At 39.9% G+C, this 20,984-nt stretch overlaps 2 protein-coding genes across 2 annotated transcripts; both read right to left on the reverse strand.

Moving 5' to 3' along the window:
- Window positions 1-542: 542 nt before the first annotated feature.
- On the reverse strand, window positions 543-8,294 carry sack1b (scaffolding CK1 anchoring protein B). The gene is made up of 5 exons (XM_085922920.1): window positions 8,111-8,294; window positions 5,795-6,268; window positions 4,392-4,556; window positions 3,549-3,673; window positions 543-3,272 (listed from the first exon to the last, which is right to left on the reverse strand). The coding sequence occupies exons 1-5, from the start codon at window positions 8,180-8,182 to the stop codon at window positions 1,340-1,342; spliced, it is 2,769 nt and encodes a 922-aa protein (XP_085779046.1). The 5' UTR covers window positions 8,183-8,294; the 3' UTR covers window positions 543-1,339.
- Window positions 8,295-12,357: 4,063 nt separating this feature from the next.
- mlip (muscular LMNA-interacting protein) lies at window positions 12,358-20,658 on the reverse strand. The gene is given in 10 exon segments (XM_085922329.1): window positions 12,358-13,232; window positions 15,111-15,245; window positions 15,358-15,420; window positions 15,809-15,847; window positions 16,815-16,859; window positions 16,938-17,021; window positions 17,105-17,179; window positions 17,413-17,484; window positions 18,783-20,240; window positions 20,542-20,658. Coding segments are annotated over 10 exon segments (2,265 nt in total). The 5' UTR covers window positions 20,632-20,658; the 3' UTR covers window positions 12,358-13,028.
- Between the last annotated feature and the right edge of the window lie 326 nt (window positions 20,659-20,984).

Below are 20,984 nucleotides of genomic sequence, written 5' to 3' on the forward strand. Positions count from 1 at the left end.
TTAAAAGAAAAGTCCTAGAATTGCAGAAACCTCTGTTGACAAATCTGATGCATAGAAAAAATTGAACAAGAAACACCACAGAAGAAGGAAGTCAATAAAAAAAATTCTACAGAAATCCAGCTAAATACAAAGGGTTAATATATTTTCACTTGCAAATGTATTAAATATTTCCATAGTTCCAACACAGGTTTATGCCAATACACATGAAATGTGAATATTTAATGCAGGTTATTGAGTGGTTTTCCCAGCTTGAAGGTTTGATCCTAAAATAATCCTTGAACAAGACAATGGACTCCCATTTGCTCCTTCATCATTAATTGGTGAAAGATAAGATTCATTTCAATGTGCCTTCGGTACCTTCAATATACTTGAAAAAAAATGTGACATCTGCAAGGTTGTTATAAGTATTTTGATAACATTTTCATTCATGGACAGACTTCTACATGTCTCCTTGAGCAAAAGAATGAAGTCGAGAGTAGCCACTCTACGTCTGTGCATGTACTCTGCAGATAATTTTTCTCTTTCAATTTATTGCAAAGCAGTAGACAAACATATAAGGAAAATTTATTTTTACAGCTACAATTCATACAACCGTGAGAATGGTGGCCGGTTTTTCATTATTGCATTGGCTTCATCTTGAATGCGTTGGTATTTTCATAAATCTTTCCTTATTGCAATGGTTATGATATTTGGACACAACCCGAACTTAATGCCTATACAGCAGTGATTGATTTGCATAAGATTGCTTAAAAGCCATGATTCAAGTTTGTGTGTTTTATCTTTAGGTATCTGCTACATTTCATATCAAATACATTTCAGCGGATAAATGTGTGGTACAAAAATAAGTGCACAACAAAACTGTAAACAGGTGCCTGGAAACATGTCCAATGTAAACAAAGTGGTAAAGACCGACTGTACAAATAAAACTAAGTAACTCAAAGCGTCATGATGTCTCATGCGTGTGTTAAGTCATTATAAATTATCATATGATGGCTTTGGCATTATGTTTAGGTAGCAAAGGGAAACATTGATCTGTGTGTTAATTCAATACGTTTTTCCCAGTGAGTTTTAATTTGTTCTTAAAGATGGTGATTCTGATTCCATTTTTTTTTTTTCGTTTAATACATTTGTCGGGTGTACTCATTAATGCAGAGTACTATATTAAAACTGTGTTGTGGTCCATATCCACCAAGTTTGGAATGTACTTTCGAACCTATAGAAGCATAGAAGCTTGGAACCAAGAGCACTTGGGAAATAGTCAAAACAGAATAAGAAGTGCACCTTGCTCTTTTGCAAGATGCCAATTCATCTGTCCTTTTTCCAGACAGTGCCGCCTACCCTACTTAGTCTTGTGAATGAAGTTGCCCACTCTATGAAAGAATTTCTCAAGCTTATTTTCATGATGGCCTCTCCCAAGACGGGCAAGGTTGTGATCACTCGGTGGGTTTTTGGTTTTCTCCAGAGAGTTATTTGGGGAGTACAAAGATTGTTTCTTCTGAATTGAACAAAAAGGCTCAAATCTGCTATAAAGGCGATTGTCAACTTTTCTGTCTTTACTCCAGCCTGGTACGTCGACGTCTGGGATTGCCTTTTTGTCGCCAACGTCGAGCTTACTTTGTGATGTTGTTTCAGAGGAAGACAACTGAGATGTGTGCTGATGATCATCCGTTTCGAATCTTGGTCTGGAATACGTAATATCAGCCACTTCGTTCTGCTGATGCCCAAGAGATGCGTTGCTATGGTGATGTTTGACCGGAACTTCGTCCTCGGCTTTGATCGTGTCCGTGCTATCATCTGAGGTCACGCTTGGCGTTCCCACACTTTCGACTCGATCTTCCTTCCTTCCCGGTATGTTCAAAAACGACTTTATTTTCTTGGTACTCTTCTTTATGAAATGCTGCGAGCCAAATCTGTTGGATTTAGTAGCCAAATCCCTGTCGTCTACACCCAGGGTTGAGGCAGATAGAGTTCTGAAAGGAGGATCCCGCCAATTGGAAGTGCAGGGGCTCTTTGTGTCGGTCATGCTCTTGACATCATAATGAGATATAGATCGCTGATCCTCACTGAGATTTGACCCATATCCACTGTGCTTTGCGTTGACTGCAGCGGAGCCTCTGTCTATTTGCATCCTCTTGAAAGCTCCATACATGCCACCTGAGGAGTCCTGTGTGTATGTTGAGTTGGATCTGGGATCAGCCACGCTGTGCCTTTTGTGCCAACCATCAGAGCGCACATCTGGATTTGTAGCGATCGGCCCACGTTTGACTCGACCTAAGCTGGCGTATGCAGATGGGTAGGAGTTCTTCCCACTGTTGTAATCATCCATCATTTGCAGGCTTTTTCTCTTTAGTAGGAAATCTTCATTGTTTATTCTGTTGCTTTCAGATGCTACTGGTGGATTCCACTGCATTGAGGAGTAGCGTAAAGGGTTGTGAAGTGCAGACGAGCGGCTACCAAAAGAGGCCGTGCTGTTTATTTGTGAGTTAGAGTCCAATTGCTCCGGTATGGCGGGCCTATAAACAAGAGACCGCATCCTTCCCTGCATGAAGCTGTTAGACGGCTCAAACTGGTCCGAATAGTCAGACGGATCATTAAAAGGCATGTCAGGGTTTTGAAGGTAGGACTCGATCCTCCATGTACGCATGAATGACTTTGATGTTTTTTCCAGCGTTGGCATGTCTTGCTGCATGGACAGAATTTGTTTGTCATTGCCGTTGTATGACTGACGAAGCTTTTGGCTCCTGTACATCTGTGGCACTAAATAATTATTATCCAGCGGATAGTTGTTTTTCCCGATTCCTGTCTCCCGGCAAATATTCCAGTTGCTCGCTCTGGCTCTGACATTCTGTGGGTCATATCCATCATGTCTTTCCCCGGCATAGCTGTGCCTTTTTAAGTAGTTCATTGATTCTGCAGACTGAAATTTGGACATGTGGTGCTGCAAACCTATGTCATGATCAATCATAGGCACAAAGTGATTTTCATTGCCATCTCTTGCGTACTGATTCCTTTCACATGTCTTGCGGTAGACAGAGTCCAAAGTGTGCCTTAACTGGTCACGCCGATCGATTGTGGAATGAGGGGAATATTTTGGCCAGCCGAGCAGTGCGTGGGAGCCATTCGAAGAGAGAGATGTATCTGGTTGGCACAATTCAGCTGGCACGGTCGACCTCGCGTACAGTGTTCTAAACTCCTCATCGTAAGTCTTCACCAGATGGCCTGTTATAACCTGCACCATGCTCAAATTGAGCTTTGCACATGACCACGTGAATCTGCAAACAAACAAAACATGATTCATCCATGAATGTTGAGAAATAGTATCTGGCAGCAAAGGTTCAGGCTGCAGGTTCAGTCTTGTGGATAATATTTATTGTTATGATTGTCACTAATATCAGCGTTATTGTTATTATCATTATTATTATATTGAAAATGGAAAATAGTATTTGAAAATTGGAGCCCACAAATCGTTTCACACTAAAAACCATCAAATTGCTTCATTCCAAACACAAAGCAGAAATCAGAGTGCGACATGAAACGTTTGCATTCACCTGTAGGAGCCGTAAATCACTGTATGACAGTCAACCAAAATAAACTTTTGCTCCATTGCTCCATGAAATTTAGTCCCTGTCCGGCTCTGATAATCTTCACCTTTCACTGTCCGCACTTTCATGTTCTGTGGGAAAAGAAAAGATAAAGAGTCAGTTTGAATTGATTAGCAAAGGAAAACATTGTTGAATTGTACAAATGTAAAAATACAAAAGTGTACCACTGATGACAGTGACGACATTAGCTCCTTCACTTCAACCACAAAACACACAAATCCCTATCTAAGAACATTCTCCCTATTTTCATAATGCAGAAGACATTCTGTGGCTCATAGGGTTTAAAGTGTGGTTGGATTCCAAACACAAGTTTGAAGAAAACAAACCTTGGAATTTTTTTATTGTACTTGATGTTTTGTAAAACATTCCTCGATAAGAATTTTAAGGCCAAAAGAATATTTGGCTTTTTCTATCTCTTAGAGCTTCGAAGTTAATGTGAAAAAAAAGGAAACATTCTGACTTTATTCTCTTAAAATTAGGACCATATTCTAGTAATGTGCTGTAATAATTGTTATTCTTTTCAGTGTTGCATTGATGATCTCTAATAAGGCCTTTTTTTTTCTTTTTTTTTTAAACACACCAAGGCAGCCATGAGTATGTTTTAATGGGACGTCCTTGAGGGCACATGAAGATAATGACAAAAGCACTGGCCAAGAATTTAAGCAGCGCAAATGACAAGGTCACACACAAAAAGCTCTGGCACTTGGCAAGGACTGAATTAAAATCAAGGAATGCATCCAAGATAAGGAGAGAAAAAGACATTGCAAATATGTTTCCAGAATCACTTACTCTGAGGTGTTGAAGTTTTACATCTTGATTCTCAGCTGCTGTAAGGAAATGTTTCAAGTGGAAATCATCCAAAAGCACATAGACGGGAACTCCTCGTGTGGAGGCGTCAATAGTTTCTTTCAAAATATCCACATCAGTAAACATATCCATCACAATGGCAATAACCTGCAAAGATAAAGTGAATAAATAAATAAATATTGACACATATCTGCGCATAGCGGCCATATGTCACATAGACTTCAAATATATATTTATTTCCTGTAGCTGCGATTATCTCTCCTCATATAGACATATTTTAACACGTATAGACACCAAAGACAACGTCCGAGACCTTTTATCCACCACTGCTACTGGTATGGCCAACAGAAATAGTCTACACTAACAAGCCACGTAAACATCACAAATTTAACAAGTTCCTTGCACAAAAAGTGTTCTAAGCCACATGGAAGAGTGATTAAAATCACCATGCCCTCTACGCTCACCCCACAATGTTGTGTGTTCAATTATTTCAATTCCTGTTCACAGGAAGCCATTCTATCCACCATGTGGATCTGAGCTTCACATTGGCATGGCTACTTTAGAGCGCCTCATTGTTGCAGCACAGGAACACCACTCTCAGTGGGGTATATTGCAGCCACGCAAGGCTTTAATTGGTGTATTTCTGCAGCTCAAACATGTGGTTACGTGTAAAAGGATGCTGGACAAAGTAGCATCCATTTTCCAGGCCTATTAAGGGCACATGATTGACAGTTGAGCACAGCGTGGTTTCAGCGCATTTGGCAGACACGCCTGCTTCATCTGAAAGTGGCGAAAATGGTTTGATTTTCGTATGGTTTTGAAGTTTCGTTTTACATACTTGGCAATATTTTCCAAGCATTCAAATATGGTCGTCAATGTGTCACATTTGAAAGACCGGCTTATTTTCACTTGAGAAAATATTGTAATACATTTATTTTGCTTTTATCTGAAGGGATTTTCTTTGGACATGATGTAAGTCATTTCATTTGTTTCATCCCACATGCCAATTGTTGCCCCTCTGTTGCCCCCTGATAAAACAAACCTTCATGAATGTCATCAAGAAGAAAACAAAAGAACTTTATTTTTCCCTTCAAGCTTTTGTGAGTCAAAAATGGGTGTAGCTATGTGCAACAGAGTACAAACTAGCGACCATTTGGGAGTCGTTGTGCAGAGGAGTTAATGTAGTAGTAGTAGTAGTAACTGCATGTTCCCACACTCTTGATGAGAGTTGTCAAACTGGATTTGGGCCATGAACATGTCAGCAGACACTCCCTGCCACTGTATGCTGGAGGTGAGAGGATAGCGCTGCCCTCAAAGCCTCAGGATGAGCGTGGCACACTTGAACAGAATTATATCAAATAGTCCAACAGTGCAACTTGTTTTACCTGTCTTGCATCCCGGATGTTTTTTAGAATCACTTCTTTAATGGTGGGACTGTTGGGTCTTGGGGGGTGATAGAGGAGATCTATATTGGTCTGCAGTTTTTCATGCATGATCTCAGGCCATCCCAATTCCAAAGCGGGAGCGTCCACATCCGAGTGGACGGGCCAATATGTGCCCGACGATGATTTGCTGTCTGTGGGGCTATTGATTTCCTCATCATGGTCCTGAGGTGGGAGCTCTTTGGCGTTTGATGTAATAAAGACAAGCTCCTCCTCAGACAGGAAATTTCCGATGCGTTCTTCTTTGAGAAACTCTGCGTAACTTTCTCTGCCCTTGCTTAACAGGCAATCAATAGCCAGACGGTATGACTCCTTATAGTGGGCTTGCATGTAATCCCCTGTTGCGTGCTCTCCTCTCAAGGATGACAGCGAAGAAAATTGGGCCGAGTCCATTGTTTCAGTCATCCTCCCTTGTAACTGTTGCATAAAAAAAAGATACAAGATCAGGGACAGGAAATATAGTAATATATACAGATGGGAACTTTTTGATGGGGTTTTATTCCGCGAAACTGCATGAATTATCCAGTGGGAAATGTAATCACAATTTATGCAGAAACATTTTAGTTTTTGTTTTTTTTGGTTGGTTGTGTTTTCATATCACAAGATATTTTTTTTATACATATTATTGCCCGTGGTATTTCTGAGGAAAATGCTGATTTTTCTCTCTTAACTATTCTGTTTGTGATCCAAGTGTAAACACAACCAGTCTGTAATCATGCTGTAATTACAGTTTTCAGAAAACAAACAAAGTGACTTGATGGTTTTGAAATTTCCAAGGAATAAAACCGGAAATGTTGGCAAGTGATATGAAAGTTAGATAAAAGTTGCTGACATCATTATGTTCGCTGTTCACGTACTAGTGTAAAAATAGCAACAAAGTCTCATCTTTAACATTTGTAGTATTTTCAGTAATGGAACAGTGTGAAAATTTCTTATTAAACCACTTCTATTGTGGTAAGTGCTGACGCTCTGTCTGTGGGTTGAAAATGTGACTCACAGAAACTCCCTAACCATTACGACAAATTGGAACCTGTTCACCAGGTGACATACACCGAGGGCCCGTATGGCTAAAGTGATGGCTTTACATAAAAAGCCCCTTAATTCAAGGTCATGTTCAATCGATGAATGACACCATGCATACTGAATACAGCAAAGCACATTTCAACAATGCTTTAATCCTTTGGTTGTCAACAGGGGAATCGAGTTAATAACGCTGTCAGAGTTTCTTAATGAGGTGCACCCCAGAAGAGAGTCAATCAGGGACAATGAGCACAAGCAAGTAAATTCTATTGAGCTCAAATGCTTTTCGTCATGTTTGAAGTTATGAATAATAATAATGTCTAATCATTTCCCTTCACAAATAATGACAGTCTGCAGCCATAGCTATGACATTCCATTAATTTAGGAATATTGACAATACAGTAATTCTACTGTCTCACAATATGACACGCAACCCCTCTGATAGTTCTCTGTTTAAACAGTTTTTTTAGTCAGAAAGGGAAGAGTACAAGTGATTGTTTTGCTTCATTGTATTTTGTCAATAATTTTCTGGTTTTACACGACTGTTAAAATAGATTTTTAAAGATTGCCTTTACTGTTATTAAAAGGTATATTTTTTAGGACATTTTGAACCAAGAACAAATGAGTTCATTTAACATTAAAATGTATGTGGTGTTTGATTCATTAAATAGAAAAAAAATATTAAGTATAAACATTTTCACATCTTTAAATTTTGTTAAAATCACTCAATAACTCCAGAATGCATAAACCAGATGCCCCCCCAAAAAAAATCAAATACAAAAATAGCAATATGACATTTGTTGTGAGGGTTGTCTTACGTTCTCTGAAGGAAGGCTCACTGGCCCAGCCCAATAAACAATACTGTGATGTCACAAATTGTGGGTGTGTGCTCGCTTTTCATCAGAACACCACAAATTCTTATAAAAACCATGTTACACTGAAAGTGACAGTGCAAAATTCCCATCATGGAATAAAATTATTCTCTTAAAACAGTTCCATGGCTTTTGAGTGGAGCATAATAAATCAGACCATGATGTCTCTTTTAATAAAGTATCACCTTCAAGAGCAATATATTATCAAGTTGAAAAAGAAATTTGAAATATTGACTGTGCAATACTGCACTTAAGACCTTATTTAACCGTTATATGCTCCAAGGAGATGAATTAGTGTAGCTGCACATCTTATTTATGACTGTCACAGTAAAAACATCGCTCAGAGAATGATAAGACCGTAACTTACAGTTGAAGTGTGAAAATCCTGTTGAGCGCTCCCAAACATATCCCAATGAGGTTTATGTACAGGCATCTGCATCGTAATTGTGTTCAATGTTTGGGGAGGATACAGTCCCCCAGCTGGAAGCCACAGAGACAAGGAGGTGTCTGAACATGATAAGCAGTGTGCTGGCTGAGGGAGAGCGTGTGAGTTCCAGTTTTGACATGCAAATGGTCGGTCTTGCTTAGAAACTTGCTTACAGGCAGCTGTAAACCTGTTTGAAACTTTTGGCCACTCCTCTTCCTCCTCTGCTCTCTCTCCTCTTTTTTAGGGGCAAAGTTCAACTCCCTGCACGATTCAAAATGATGACAGGACGCAGAAAGACTTTGATGTATGTGATATGAAGCTGTGAGAAAAAGGAAATGCCCATGTTTTAGTTTAGATGATTTTGAATTTCTTCACTGAGCAGAAGGTTGCCTTTTTAGCGATCACTCTTCTGGTTGCAAACGCATGACATGCTGAGGTCAGAGCTGTATCTAGGAATGATATCTCTTTTTGTATTCTATAGTTGTTAACTTTGTAGACTGTATTTCTTGAGAAGAATATGATGCAATAGATGAACTGCTCACATTACTTTTGTGGGGTCAGCACTGAAAAAGCCTCTTGAGAAATTGTCCAATTGGGTAACCTCTGCATTCCTGCATCAGGGCTGTGTGTGCATGTGTGTGTGTATGTGTGGAGCTTCAATTACCCAAGACTGTAAGCAAGTACTCCCTTTAGGGCCCGACCCACCAAGAGGTCAGATGGATGTCTTTTGGTTATTCAATCACATACAAGCCTGTTGAATATATGTTGCATATTCCAATCCTTCTCATGTTCCAAATGACAAGAGTCAAAAAGTCCCTTTAAGACTCCAATGTTTTTTGTTGGAATGTTTGTTTCCCTGTTTGGATTTCAGTCTACGAGACTATCAGCAATAAGCCCTCAAGCATTTCTCAGGTCCGATATCAATTGTGTTGCTTTACTGATTGACTTGAGAAATCATCTACTGATTGCACAAGTCGTGTCAAAAATAGACCTCAATCGCTGAAAAGTTATACAAATCAGTAAGAGTAGAAAACAGTAAGATGAACTTATGACTGCTAGAACTGGAACTAACAAGGACAAAAAAAACATTTCAACATTCTCAACCACCCAACACAAACACACAAACAGGTTTAACTCCTAACAGTCTACAAAAACGATAAAAAAAATTAAAGAAATAATCCAATGTATGAAAGAAAGACTATACTTCTTTGTTTTGCGTGGTGACAATAGAATCATATATCTTCAGAAAACTCAACAAGTAATTACATATCTCCTACTATGTGTCACTTGATTCGAAAATAACCTCTGACATTCTTCATATCTGTACTTTGTATCATATTTGAATTTCTGCAGGATTAATGAGTATAGGGGCAGGAAATGAGATTCCCATTGACAGTTTAATGAAGTACCTCATCAACATAATAAGCGCAAAATTATATAATTGCCATGATCACTGCATTTTGGTACATAGTCATATGAAAAGGAAATTAGTGTGATTATGATATTCCACAATGCATGCTATCTCACAACAACAGCGTGTAACTTTAATAAGAGTGTAACACCGTAAGTAACTGAGTTAAAAGAAACATGAAGAACAAGATTTTTGGGCTGCATCCAGTTTTTGGGTGTGAGGAGTTGAAGTAACGTGCATTTAGTCATAGGGAGTTTCTTTTCCTGAAGGGCTGAGTCATCATTTTAGACACCTAATCTTTGTATCATCACGTCTGCAGGCCTTTCTTGATTCTTCTTGTTGGGAAAAAGGCAGAGTTATGTTTTGTTTGCTTTGTGGGCTTTTAGTCTTAAATAGCAAGGAGCAACTCAAACAGATCATTCCGTACAGCATGTGCTTATTAAACGCACTACATGTTGATTAACACAGATTTCATTTGCTGGATTAGAGAATATTCTCACCGATATTCGATAACTGTTTCTGACTTGAGGGGATCGTTTTGGTGGTCATCTACAATGTCAAACTGCAAATGTTTCCGGATTCAGATTATAGGCTGAAAGTTAAACACTGCATCAGATTTCCTTCAAATGTTCTTTTAAGAACAGGAGGATGACTTGTTTAACCGGATTGTAGCATATGACCGATGACATCTTCCTGTGTGGTTTGTAAATATGCTGCTTGATCTTGGTACGTGGCTCTCGTCTTGTTAAGGAAGGATAAATGCACAGTGCATAATAATAATAATAATGAAATAGCGATGATAACATGAATAATGGGATCTCATTAGCCCCAATTGACAATCACAGGAAAGTAAAATAAGATGAAACAAGCGTTTGCGGGTGATTACAAATATGAACAAAAGAAAAAACAAAGAATAACCGTTTACTTCTTGGTTTGCGTGAAATGTTGTTCAATATCCTTGAGTCTACAGACATGAAATGGTCTGTCCTTGACGTCCTGCAACAGGAGATCAGATAGCACACAGAGAGATGGAGTTTCTCAAAAAGGAAAATAAATCCATGAAAAATGCTGGACATTCTATAAAGAAGCTTGACGGATAATCTCTTTTTCTTATTTATCCTCGAAAACCAGTTTTCACCAGGAGTTCATTACAGCCCTTGAAAAAAAAGAAAAAAAAAAAGCCACCAGCAGAAAGCTTTGCAACAACAGGCAACTATTACTTGACCCCAAAGTCAACCCCTGGTTTTTCATAGTAACTGACCCAGAATGCCAATAAGTAACCAATAAATTATACACAATTGTTTTTGTACTGTAATTGTTTCATCGACATGGCAACTAATTCAACAATGACTTCCTTACTGCTTAATCACTGCCTGATGGGTATGACGGCTCAAATTAGAACCTTTTATGAGGTTGTCTCAAAGTAAGTGTTTTGTACTACTGAATAATGCAATGTCGAGACAGACCCAGCTCCAAAATTCAAAGTAAAACAGTGCACCAGGTTTCAGTATTTCCACAGATACATGCAGTTACAAATGAGCAATTTGTGTCGTTATGGTTATCAACACTTGTTTGGCACCCAAAGAAGCAGTGCACCTTAAACGCGGCTTGCACCAGTACAGATTTAGCCTGAACTGGTTACAAGAATAGAGCCCTAAAACACAAGAGCCTCTCAATAATCAAACCTGCGACTCTAAGTGCACCACAACAATCAAAGCTCAGGGGTGAACTGCTTGGACCACCATCAGAATATTAAAATAAAAAAGACCATGTATAGTAAGAAAAAAAAACCTTACTTTACATAGTGATTTTTTTTTAAGAAAAAAAGAAGCCTTACCCCCCCAAAAAGCCTGATGTTATATGGTCATTGTTTTTCTAAGAAAGTCTTAATATCCTTGGTCATGTTTCCATCCATCCATTCATCTTCTGTACCGCTTGGTCGCGGGCGTGCTTGAGCCTATCCCAACAGTCATCGGGCAGTAGGCGGGGGACAACCTGAACCGGTTGCCAGGGCACAGAGAGACAAACAACCATCCGCACTGGCACTCATGCCTACGGGCAATTTGGAGTGCTCAGTCAGCCTATCATGCATGTTTTTGGGATGTGGGAAGAAACGGAATTGCCCGGAGAAGACCCACGCAGGCACAGGGAGAACATGCAAACTCCACATACGAAGAGCCGGAGGTGGAATCCAAGCTGCACCCTCTGAGCTGTGAGGCAGACGTGCTAACCAGTGCGCCACACCATGGTAATTTTGTTTTTTTAATAAATTAAAAAAAAATGCCTGACTATACATGTTCTTTTTTTTATTATTAAGGAAGGAAATGTGTGTGAAAGGAATTTTAATGATTTATATGTACAATCCCAGATGCACATTACGGTGCAGTGCTGAGCAGTCAAGGTGTTCAACTCCATTTCTCCATTGCTGTTTTCAAGATCAAAAGGCTTTCAGTTGCAAAGCTGCTTTGCATTTGATGCTACATTATGTACATTTCCTCCTACTGATGCCCGTCCTAGATGGTTCCCATGCGTTATGCAGAGTGGTATGGCGTAGGTAACGTGTGCAACTCAATGAACATAAGAGAGAAATGTAGCAGGCAACATCTCGTCAATGCCCGGGGTCCAGCTTAACAAATTCATGCTTATCAGTGAGAAAGACTTTCACAAAACAAGCATGCAAAGTAAATTCTTCTGCACCAAAGCATTCAAGTCTTGTTTAGATGCTGTGGAATCCGAAAATCAAACATTACCAATATAGTGCAATGAAAAGGCAGTTTTTATTGTTATCACATATTAGCCAAATTGAGATAAAAAAATATATAGGAAGATTGTCTGCATCACATCACTTGTGAAATGATTGAAAGAAATGAATTAGAGGATTGTTAATTTTCCCAATAGTCAAAAAAATTATGAAGTCCTCAAGCTGCCCACTTTGATTTAATACACGTCAAGTCAAGCTGGACTGCAGCTGAGTCGTTCTTCCACACTGTTCTGAACCCCAGTTGTCTTTATCATATCAAGAGCCACATTAACAACAAAAAATGAAAGCTTTTTATTTTAAGGGACACTCTAGTCAGGCAGCAAGGCAACAAAAGAATGACCTATTGACTACTGTTGACGGTTGTAGAAGAAGTCAATACTTAAATGACTTAAACAAATCTCCACATTGGACTTGGACTATTGAAGACATTTCACTATTTTTGCGTTGTGCACATGGAAATTAGCTGATTTCCAACTCATTCTCTCCTTGCCATTTGGGCCAGACATACCATGCCAAGACACTGGCACAATGTCAGGGAATTTAGAGAAACTGCTTTTCACAAGCCGTCTTTCAAACATCATTTATGAATGGAGCACAGATTTGGCTAGAATGAGGCTTCTTGGCTGAAAACGGGGAAAGCATTTTCTTCTCTTCTCTTCCAATTCATGTCATGAATGTTTCATGACTTAAATGTGAGTTCCACACGCTTACGAACGGAGAGAGGTGGAAGCATCGTCCTCAAAATGACCAATCTGCCCTTCGGGCTCAATGATCTGCAATTCACACGTGGTGAATGGACATCTTTCATATGTCCTTTCTTTTTGCAGTACTTGATGTTTTCTACTTGTATGACCATTTCCCCTCGTGTCTTCAAAGCCCACGCTTTCTCCCTGAAATGAAAAAGGACACAAATGCTGTGCAATTATGTTCATTGGTTGAATTATTGGTGAATAACTCAACAATCAGATAATGGTCCCAGGAGTCTTTAAATGAAGTTGCTTCCAATTTGGATTTGACATTTAAAGTAGTTTGTCTCATTGTTAAATTAGCTGAAATTAGTTCCTAGTCTTTCATTGTCCTGATTGTTTTCTGCTAGGATAGAATATTAAACCAATTCTTCATCACCACAATTTGCATAAAGGCATAAGCACAGCGTGAGAGGTTGTGATTTGTTAGTTTGCAGAATTGATAGCTGTAATGTTTCAGAGCAGGAGGAACTGGTCGGTCACAAAGTTGATTTTGCATTTAGAATTATTTCCACCAATTACTCTGTTTTGGTCAACACATTGCGTCATTTATTGCATCATTCATAGGTTTTAAGTTGTTGGGAAGATGACAGTTTTTCAACTGTAATCAAATTACCATATTTTGTGGTAGTGTGTAGTTGCATAAATTTGTATAATATCCATCCATCCATCCATTTTCTGTACCGCTTGTTTATTTCCTGAAGTCCTTTTTTTGAAGATGTAAGGATTCCGCTTGATGTAGACGATAAGTAATTCAAATCACGTCTTCTGTACATTATGTAAAAGACCTTCTTTGAGCTGTACCACCCAAGTGTTTGATTTGAAACTAAATGACAGACCGACATAGAAGGCCATATGTTCTGTTGAAAGGTGAAAATAGCAGTAAAAGGTCAATCCTGCTCTTTGACATTAAGTACAGTCAATAGCTACAACACAAGCATTCATTGAAAGGTTTTTCTTCCTTAGAGGATCTGATCAATCATCAATATCTCAGAGACATCGCTGGACAAGAATATCCTGCTCTTGCCACTTAAATGTTGTTAGTCACGTGAATGTTGTTAGCCACTTAAATGTTGTAAAGAGGCTGAGATCAACCGAAGTCAAATTCCTTGTTTGGCATGCACAAACTTGGCCAATAAAATTGATTCTGATTTATTTATCCCCAACAAAATGCTGCACTACAATCGTGAGTACAAAGTTAAAATAGATGTCAAGAATCTGTTAAAACCAAACAACTGATACACCTGTGGGGATTAAAAACATACCCTATGCATTGATCCATCATGATATAAGTCTATGTGGGAGTTGTTTGAGTTTTCGTATTTAATTATGAGTTTAATTAACGCCCATCTTGACTGCAAATTTTTGTTTTGCAACTACTTCCTCCGCAATGAGTGAATATTCTATGGTCTATAAAGCAACTGTTTACTCACTTGGAGAGTCAAATACAGAATTGAAAAAGTAAAAACAAAACAACACAACTATACATTGTCGTTTGGGCTGTTTTTATACACTCCTTTATGGGCTTCTACAGTGTATCCCAACTGTGGAAGCATCATCTGACACCAAATTGTATAAAATTATCTTTTATTTCTATGTTCATTATTCAGCATGAAGGTCATTTCAAGATTGCAAAGAATACAATGAAAATTCACAATGTGGAGCTTGTTTACATGTAGAGGAGATAATCGGAAACTCAAGGCGGAGACAAAGTCAAGGTAAAATTTGCCTTCAAAACTGTAAAGTAGGTCATAATTAATTCTTTAGACAGGCATTGAGGTGCGAGGCTCCAGCCTCCATGACCTTGAACAGGACAAGTGTTTATAGAAAATGGTTGGAAGACAGAGGCAATTGGATTAGGGCTTAATTTCTGGACTGCGAGCTGCTACGTTTTCCTATGCTTTGACGCTTTCGTAGTTTGAGTACAATTTATTTTTGCCTGTCACATATCATGTACTTTTGTACAATAATTATTTTGACTTGACACAATGAAGAAAAAACAAACGTCTGTCGTATATCTACCTTGCATGGATTGGGGTTCCCTTTTAAGCAGCGATAAACATCTGTTTCTCTGAAGGGACAGTGTCGATATCCTTCTCCATCTTCCTTTGGCAATCTTGGAATTGTCATCATGGGCCGAACAATCCCAGGCTTTGACTGAGTGATTCAGTAGACATAAAAAGATACATGAGCTTTTTTCTGAATTAATTAGTATGCAATTACATTTCCAAACAAGGAGTATAATTGAGAAAACATTGAATGCCTTTACCTTTTTAGAGTCCATCAGTCTTTTTTCAACACTTCCAGATGGATGCATGCTGCTTAGAGACGCCTGATGACAACGTGAAAGAGAAAATATCCACGTAGGGGCATATATAATATTCAAATCTGTGTTAGTCACAAGATATTATGTAAGGTATCTTTTATAAAGTGATGTTCTCATATGAAATTGTTGGACTTTCACTTTCGGCCAGTTTCACACAAAAATGTACTGTGCAAGCAGCAGGTAAGCCAGCTTGTTTTCCTGCTGTTTGAGTAGAAGCACCTGTCGCTAGACCAAAACTGTGACAGTTTTTTTTTTCTTTTGTCTGATGTTGGATTTTCCGCCTCCAGTAATGAGTCCTTCTTTAGCATATCCTATACCGCTTTACAGTATGTTGTTGTACAGTGGATGATAATTAAAATTTTAAATGAAGGTTGAAAACTGCATTTGCACTTACATATTTGGTTTCACGTCCCAAGGATTTGGCAGATTTGTTCTGGAAACACAACAAAGACATAACATGCCAAAACAAATTGATAAGTACGCCACAGACAGGTCGTCATCCATAAGAAAGAAAGAAAGAAAGAAAGAAAGAAAGAAAGAAAGAAAGAAAGAAAGAAAGAAAGAAAGAAAGAAAGAAAGAAAGAAAGAAAGAAAGAAAGAAAGAAAGAAAGAAAGAAAGAAAGAAAGAAAGAAAGAAAGAAAGAAAGAAAGAAAGAAAGATCTATGAGCAACAGATTATTTGATAGGATTTAGTAGAATGTTTGTGCCTCTTTCACAAGTTATCATTTCTCAGTTGAAAGACTACAGAGACTTAGACTTGATAGATATCACGTTTTTTTCCTTTTGATCAATAATGAACAGATGGCTTCAATCGTCATCCTGGTGATTACTCACTTCAAATTCACTTTTATCTTATTATATCATTAGGGAACGTTTCCTCAATCGAATTAGTTTTCCTCTTTATCCTGTTTTCAGTTGAGAATTTCAGCTGTGACACTTTTATTCAGTGTTTTGCCCAGAGCTTTCAAATGTGGTTACTTACACAAGTTAAAATAGCAATAAATATCAATAAACATCTTTGGGAATCGACTTTATCCAATCAGTCAATGGAAGTTTATAAGAGTAAGCCAACACTGCTATCTTGACAAGCTGCTACTGTCTTTCTGAAGCCATAGTTGACAATTTGCTCTTTGCACCTGCAGTGATTGTACATTTCAGATAAAGCGCCTTGCTTTGCCAATTTCCGTTGCATTTTGCTTCTGGCATGTTGAAATGAACATTTTCATCCTGTCCCCTGAAATGATGCTGATAAGTTTGATGCTGCCTATTTGTTTTCTGATATAAAATCAGTTCGCTGTCAAGATTATAATTACTCACTTTCAGCAAAATAATAATGAGCGCTGATGCTTATTATCGTTAAGAGTCGTTAAAGAGAATGGGAAAAGGGGAACTCACTGTACCCGTAAACTGCCGTCTGTCACTAACACCTTGGTCGCCGTTTGGTCCTAAAACGAAGCAAAATTAACATCTGTAATTAACAAAGTAGCACCGTAAGAGTTACTAAATGATTGTGCTGCACCCACTTGTGGATTGGAATCTGCCAATATTTCATCAATGGTTGCATACAATTCCTCCGACTGCTGCCGGAGCTGAGCAGGTGAGCACATCTGATGAACAGATAAAGAGAGATTTGAGGTTACATCTCAATAATATCCATGGCATGAATGTTCAGTGATCAATGCAAAAATACCTCAGCATGAGTGTCTTCATGAGACCAATCTCCTCTTTTCAAGATGTTCTCACTCTGCACCTGTTCATCTATTATCTGTGGATATGAAGCACAGTGGATGCCAACAGCCAGTAATCATCTGTAAGTGATTATCTTTAGACCCCTGCACAGCATTCCTGCACAATTTGCATATATGCAATCTGCATTTACTTAATAGTTGTCTCCTTGTGCCTTGGATGTATAAGTACTGTATAGCGCTAAAGTATCAGATGACAGATCGGTAACAGCGTAATGATGTGCTTTGATATAATTGCAGTAGGTGAAAGTACCTGCTGATCCAAGAGGAGGGTGTTTGTAGGGATTGCAGCAAGTGATTTGTAGCTTGACTTAATCTTGTGAGGCTTCAGCATGCAGAGTGGGAAGAACACGTATGAATATGAATTAATGAACAGTTCAGCTGAATAATCATATAGGACAGTCATCATCTTTATCTGTTATTGCTCCAGGATACACGCAACCTTTCAGTCATTTGGATGAACGCCAACGACTCGAGTGTGACTGGTGCTCAATAAATATTCAATTGGCTGCCATCACCTGGGAATGCTGGTGAAAATGACAAGCTGAGGACAGAGAATTGGCTCTTAATGGATGTCCAACATAGAGTGGACCATGTAAAAAGTCCACACAGCTCTGTTCAAATGCCACATTTTGTGATGGGGAAGAAGCAGGTCCTCTTTATTTGCTATTAATGTGAATATAACAGGGGAGAAAAAATATTTTCGGCAGTGGAAATAAATAAATATAAGGTTGTGTTTGTGCACAAGTGTGTGCACTCTCTTATTACTGGGGATGTGGCTGTGTTTGGCTAACAGCAAAACAGAAGGAGCTGCAGGGTTTGTGTGTGTGTGTGTGTGTGTGTGTGTGTGTGTGTGTGTGTGTGTGTGTGTGTGTGTGTGTGTGTGTGTGTGTGTGTGTGTGTGTGTGTGTGTGTGTGTGTGTGTGTGTGTGTGTGTGTGTGTGTGTGTGTGTGTGTGTGTGTTGAGTTGAAAAAAACTCCCTGCATTCTTCACATTTGTAAGAACCAAAGTGACTGAACAGAATCTTACAAAGACAAAAAAAAAATGAAATGTTCTGAAAGCAAGTGAGAAATGCATTATTGTCCAAGGTTGACTACAACAGTGCTCAGGAACAGCTAAAAAACACAATGACACATGGACATAGCAGCATCAGGCTTTAAAATAAATTGGAACCACACATGCTGGATCTAAAATAAGAATCCCATCCTACACACTTTTAGGTTGAAATCTTGTGGGCACGTGAAGCCCTTTGAGACAGAGACATTTTTGTGCTATATAAATAAATTTGACTTGACATGTTTTGCTTGACTTGTCATGAATGTCACACCTATGAAGCATGATTCAAAACATGGCGGAAAAAATGTGAAAAAAAAATCAACCCAGCATACAGTTTTCTCGTGTCTTCAAAGGGAATTGTTATCATTCGCAATCAATATTTCTCTGATCGACATACCTTTGTAAATTTTAGAACTTTGGAATTTTGTCTGGTCGATTCAGCCGTAGCCAATATTTTGACTGGTGAGTGCACGTCTGTATATCTCAATCGAGTGAAAGCCGAGTCAAAGAACAGCATGTATCCTTGAGCGTGTTCAAGGAGTGCACGTGGCAAACAGAGTGGCTACCTTTCTTTTTTTACCCTCCTTGTCACTGCAGTCTGATATTCCACTCCCCGGCCTCGGGGAGGGCGTGGAGCGCAGAGAGAAGGAAGGGGACGGCGTGAAGTCTCGAAATAGCGTGGCGGGAGAGGGCGTTGGCGTGGGAGAGCCGATGGGCGAGGGCCACCCGGAAAAAGAGACGGGCGTGGAGCGAGACGCCGTCAGGTTGGGTGCTTTGGGGAGAGAAGGGAGAGCTGGTGATGTGGTGCCGCTGGCTGAGAGGGAATGTGATGGAGAAGACAAGGGGGAGCAGGGGGAAGGGGATCGCAGTCGCTCAGAGAGGACACGAAGCTTTGACAGGGAAGAATTTGACCGCAGACTTTTCTCCACCGGAGAAGAGGCCGGTTGCTGCACAAGTGTAGGATGAATGCACTCTCCTTTACTGCTGAGGTACATGTGAGCAAAACTGGGCTTTTGCTCAGGACGCTTGAACACATAAGAGGGCTGGAGTGTTATTTCTTTGTAGCTCGGTGGAACATTTTTGAGTTTTGAGCACAACCTCAGTGGTTGGTCTCTCGAGAGCACGTTGCTTTCTAACTGCGGCGGTGAAATAACCTGCTCCCACCTTGTCACGCTTCTTGAGCGAATCTCCCCTGAGCATCTTTTAACTGGAGTGTGAAGCCTACTGTGCTCATTAGGCGGCTCAGATGGGTGGCCTGGAAGAGACCTAATAGGCTCCCTGTGTGCAAAGGTTTGACTATCTAAGGATGTAGATGATGAGAACGGAGAGGAAAACTCCAGGGGAATGGAGGCCACACTGGAAGCCGCTGAACATGCTTTGCAGAAAGTGAGGGTCACCGGGTTAACAGGCCAGCAGGGGGTGTAAGGTCTCCGGAGGGAAGCGGACAGAACAGGGAGACGGCCTTTCCTCAAGATGGCCGTCAGGAGGGAGAGTCTGGTGAGGGGAGGCCGGTGCCGAAAAGAAGGGGTCTTTGAACAGATTGAAGAAGCCAGGCTGTCGCAGGAAGAGAAACAGGATTGAGCGATGTGAACCAGACTGGAACCCGGGACAAGAGCGTGCTTTCTGATCTGAACCACAGCAGGGGAGAAGACGCCGGAGAGCACCGACGAGCAGGGGGAAACAGCGCGGCTGAGGGAAGTAGGAGAACCAACAGAGGAAAGCGGCATGGCGGGCCAGCATTTGTCTCTGTCCCAGCTTTCTGACAGGATGGAGTCTCTGGATGAAGCCAGCGTGGGGGACACGTGCGCCGAGCATGTGGCGCTCATCGTGGGAGGCTTCTCGGGAGAGAAACCTGAGCTAACCTCAACACGTCCAGAGGAATCGTGACCCCACTGCTGGGAAAGGCTCTGGTGTTTATTCCCAGTTGTCTCCATGGAGGCAGTGCCGCTGTGTTTGAGTGTATTTTCAGACTGGCCACCCAGTGACGTGGAGGGTTGGGAACGACTCACTTGGGCCAGTGGAGACTGCAGCAGACAAAAAAATGGATTGACACTTTCTTAATGAGGGCTGAGAAAAAATTTTTACATTCAATTTGGTCAAAGTTGGTTCAAGAATTAACTTGGTTTACATTTCAAGAATAAAGATAGGACTGTGACATGTTGAGACTTCATCCATTCATTCATCTGAACGCATTTACATTTTGTGTCATAAACTGTCAAAAGTTTGCACTTTAATCTTAAATTAAAGCTGTGTTAGTTTTGAATTATTATATTATATACAGCATGTTCTTTATAACACAGCCTTGTACTGAGGAAGCTCGCTTACCTTATTTATCTTTGTTTCAATTCCATCTCCGCTCTCCGGTGACTCTTTGATAAAGATTATCTCCGCTGTTAAAGTCTTGCCATCCGACATAGTCTCGCCACTTGTCTTCTCATAGGAACCAGCGAAGTTCTGACAGGAGAAATGCAAAGAGAAACTGAGAGGGTGAAATATGAGAAAAGCCTGAGGTGAACTTCAGCAAGTCCACGAGCTTGGGGGGGTGTGCTCTGTGTCATGGCACCGCATGTCCCACACATATAATTTACATGTACTCAAATATGTCATGCCGATGCGGGGCAAGGACGTCCCCCACGGTTTCATAATTTAGCAATGTGTCTCAGTCAATTTGAAGTATTTTGTAATCAACAAGAGCATTTCTATCTCTTAATTGTATGTAATCAAAATGATTATCTACTCTGTTGCACTAGTATCAATGTTGGCCAGAC

The sequence above is a fragment of the Syngnathus leptorhynchus genome, chromosome 10 (assembly GCF_054491065.1).
Source record: "Syngnathus leptorhynchus isolate UIUO chromosome 10, UIUO_Slep, whole genome shotgun sequence".
NCBI lineage: Eukaryota > Metazoa > Chordata > Actinopteri > Syngnathiformes > Syngnathidae > Syngnathus > Syngnathus leptorhynchus.

Coding starts and splice junctions, on each gene's coding strand:
- sack1b (XM_085922920.1), bottom strand. CDS start 8,182: ATGCAGATGCCTGTACATAAACCTCATTGGGATATGTTTGGGAGCGCT. Junction 6,269..8,110: donor AGGATTTTCACACTTCAACT/GTAAGTTACGGT, acceptor TTTATGCAACAG/TTACAAGGGAGGATGACTGA. Junction 4,557..5,794: donor ACATCCGGGATGCAAGACAG/GTAAAACAAGTT, acceptor TTATCTTTGCAG/GTTATTGCCATTGTGATGGA.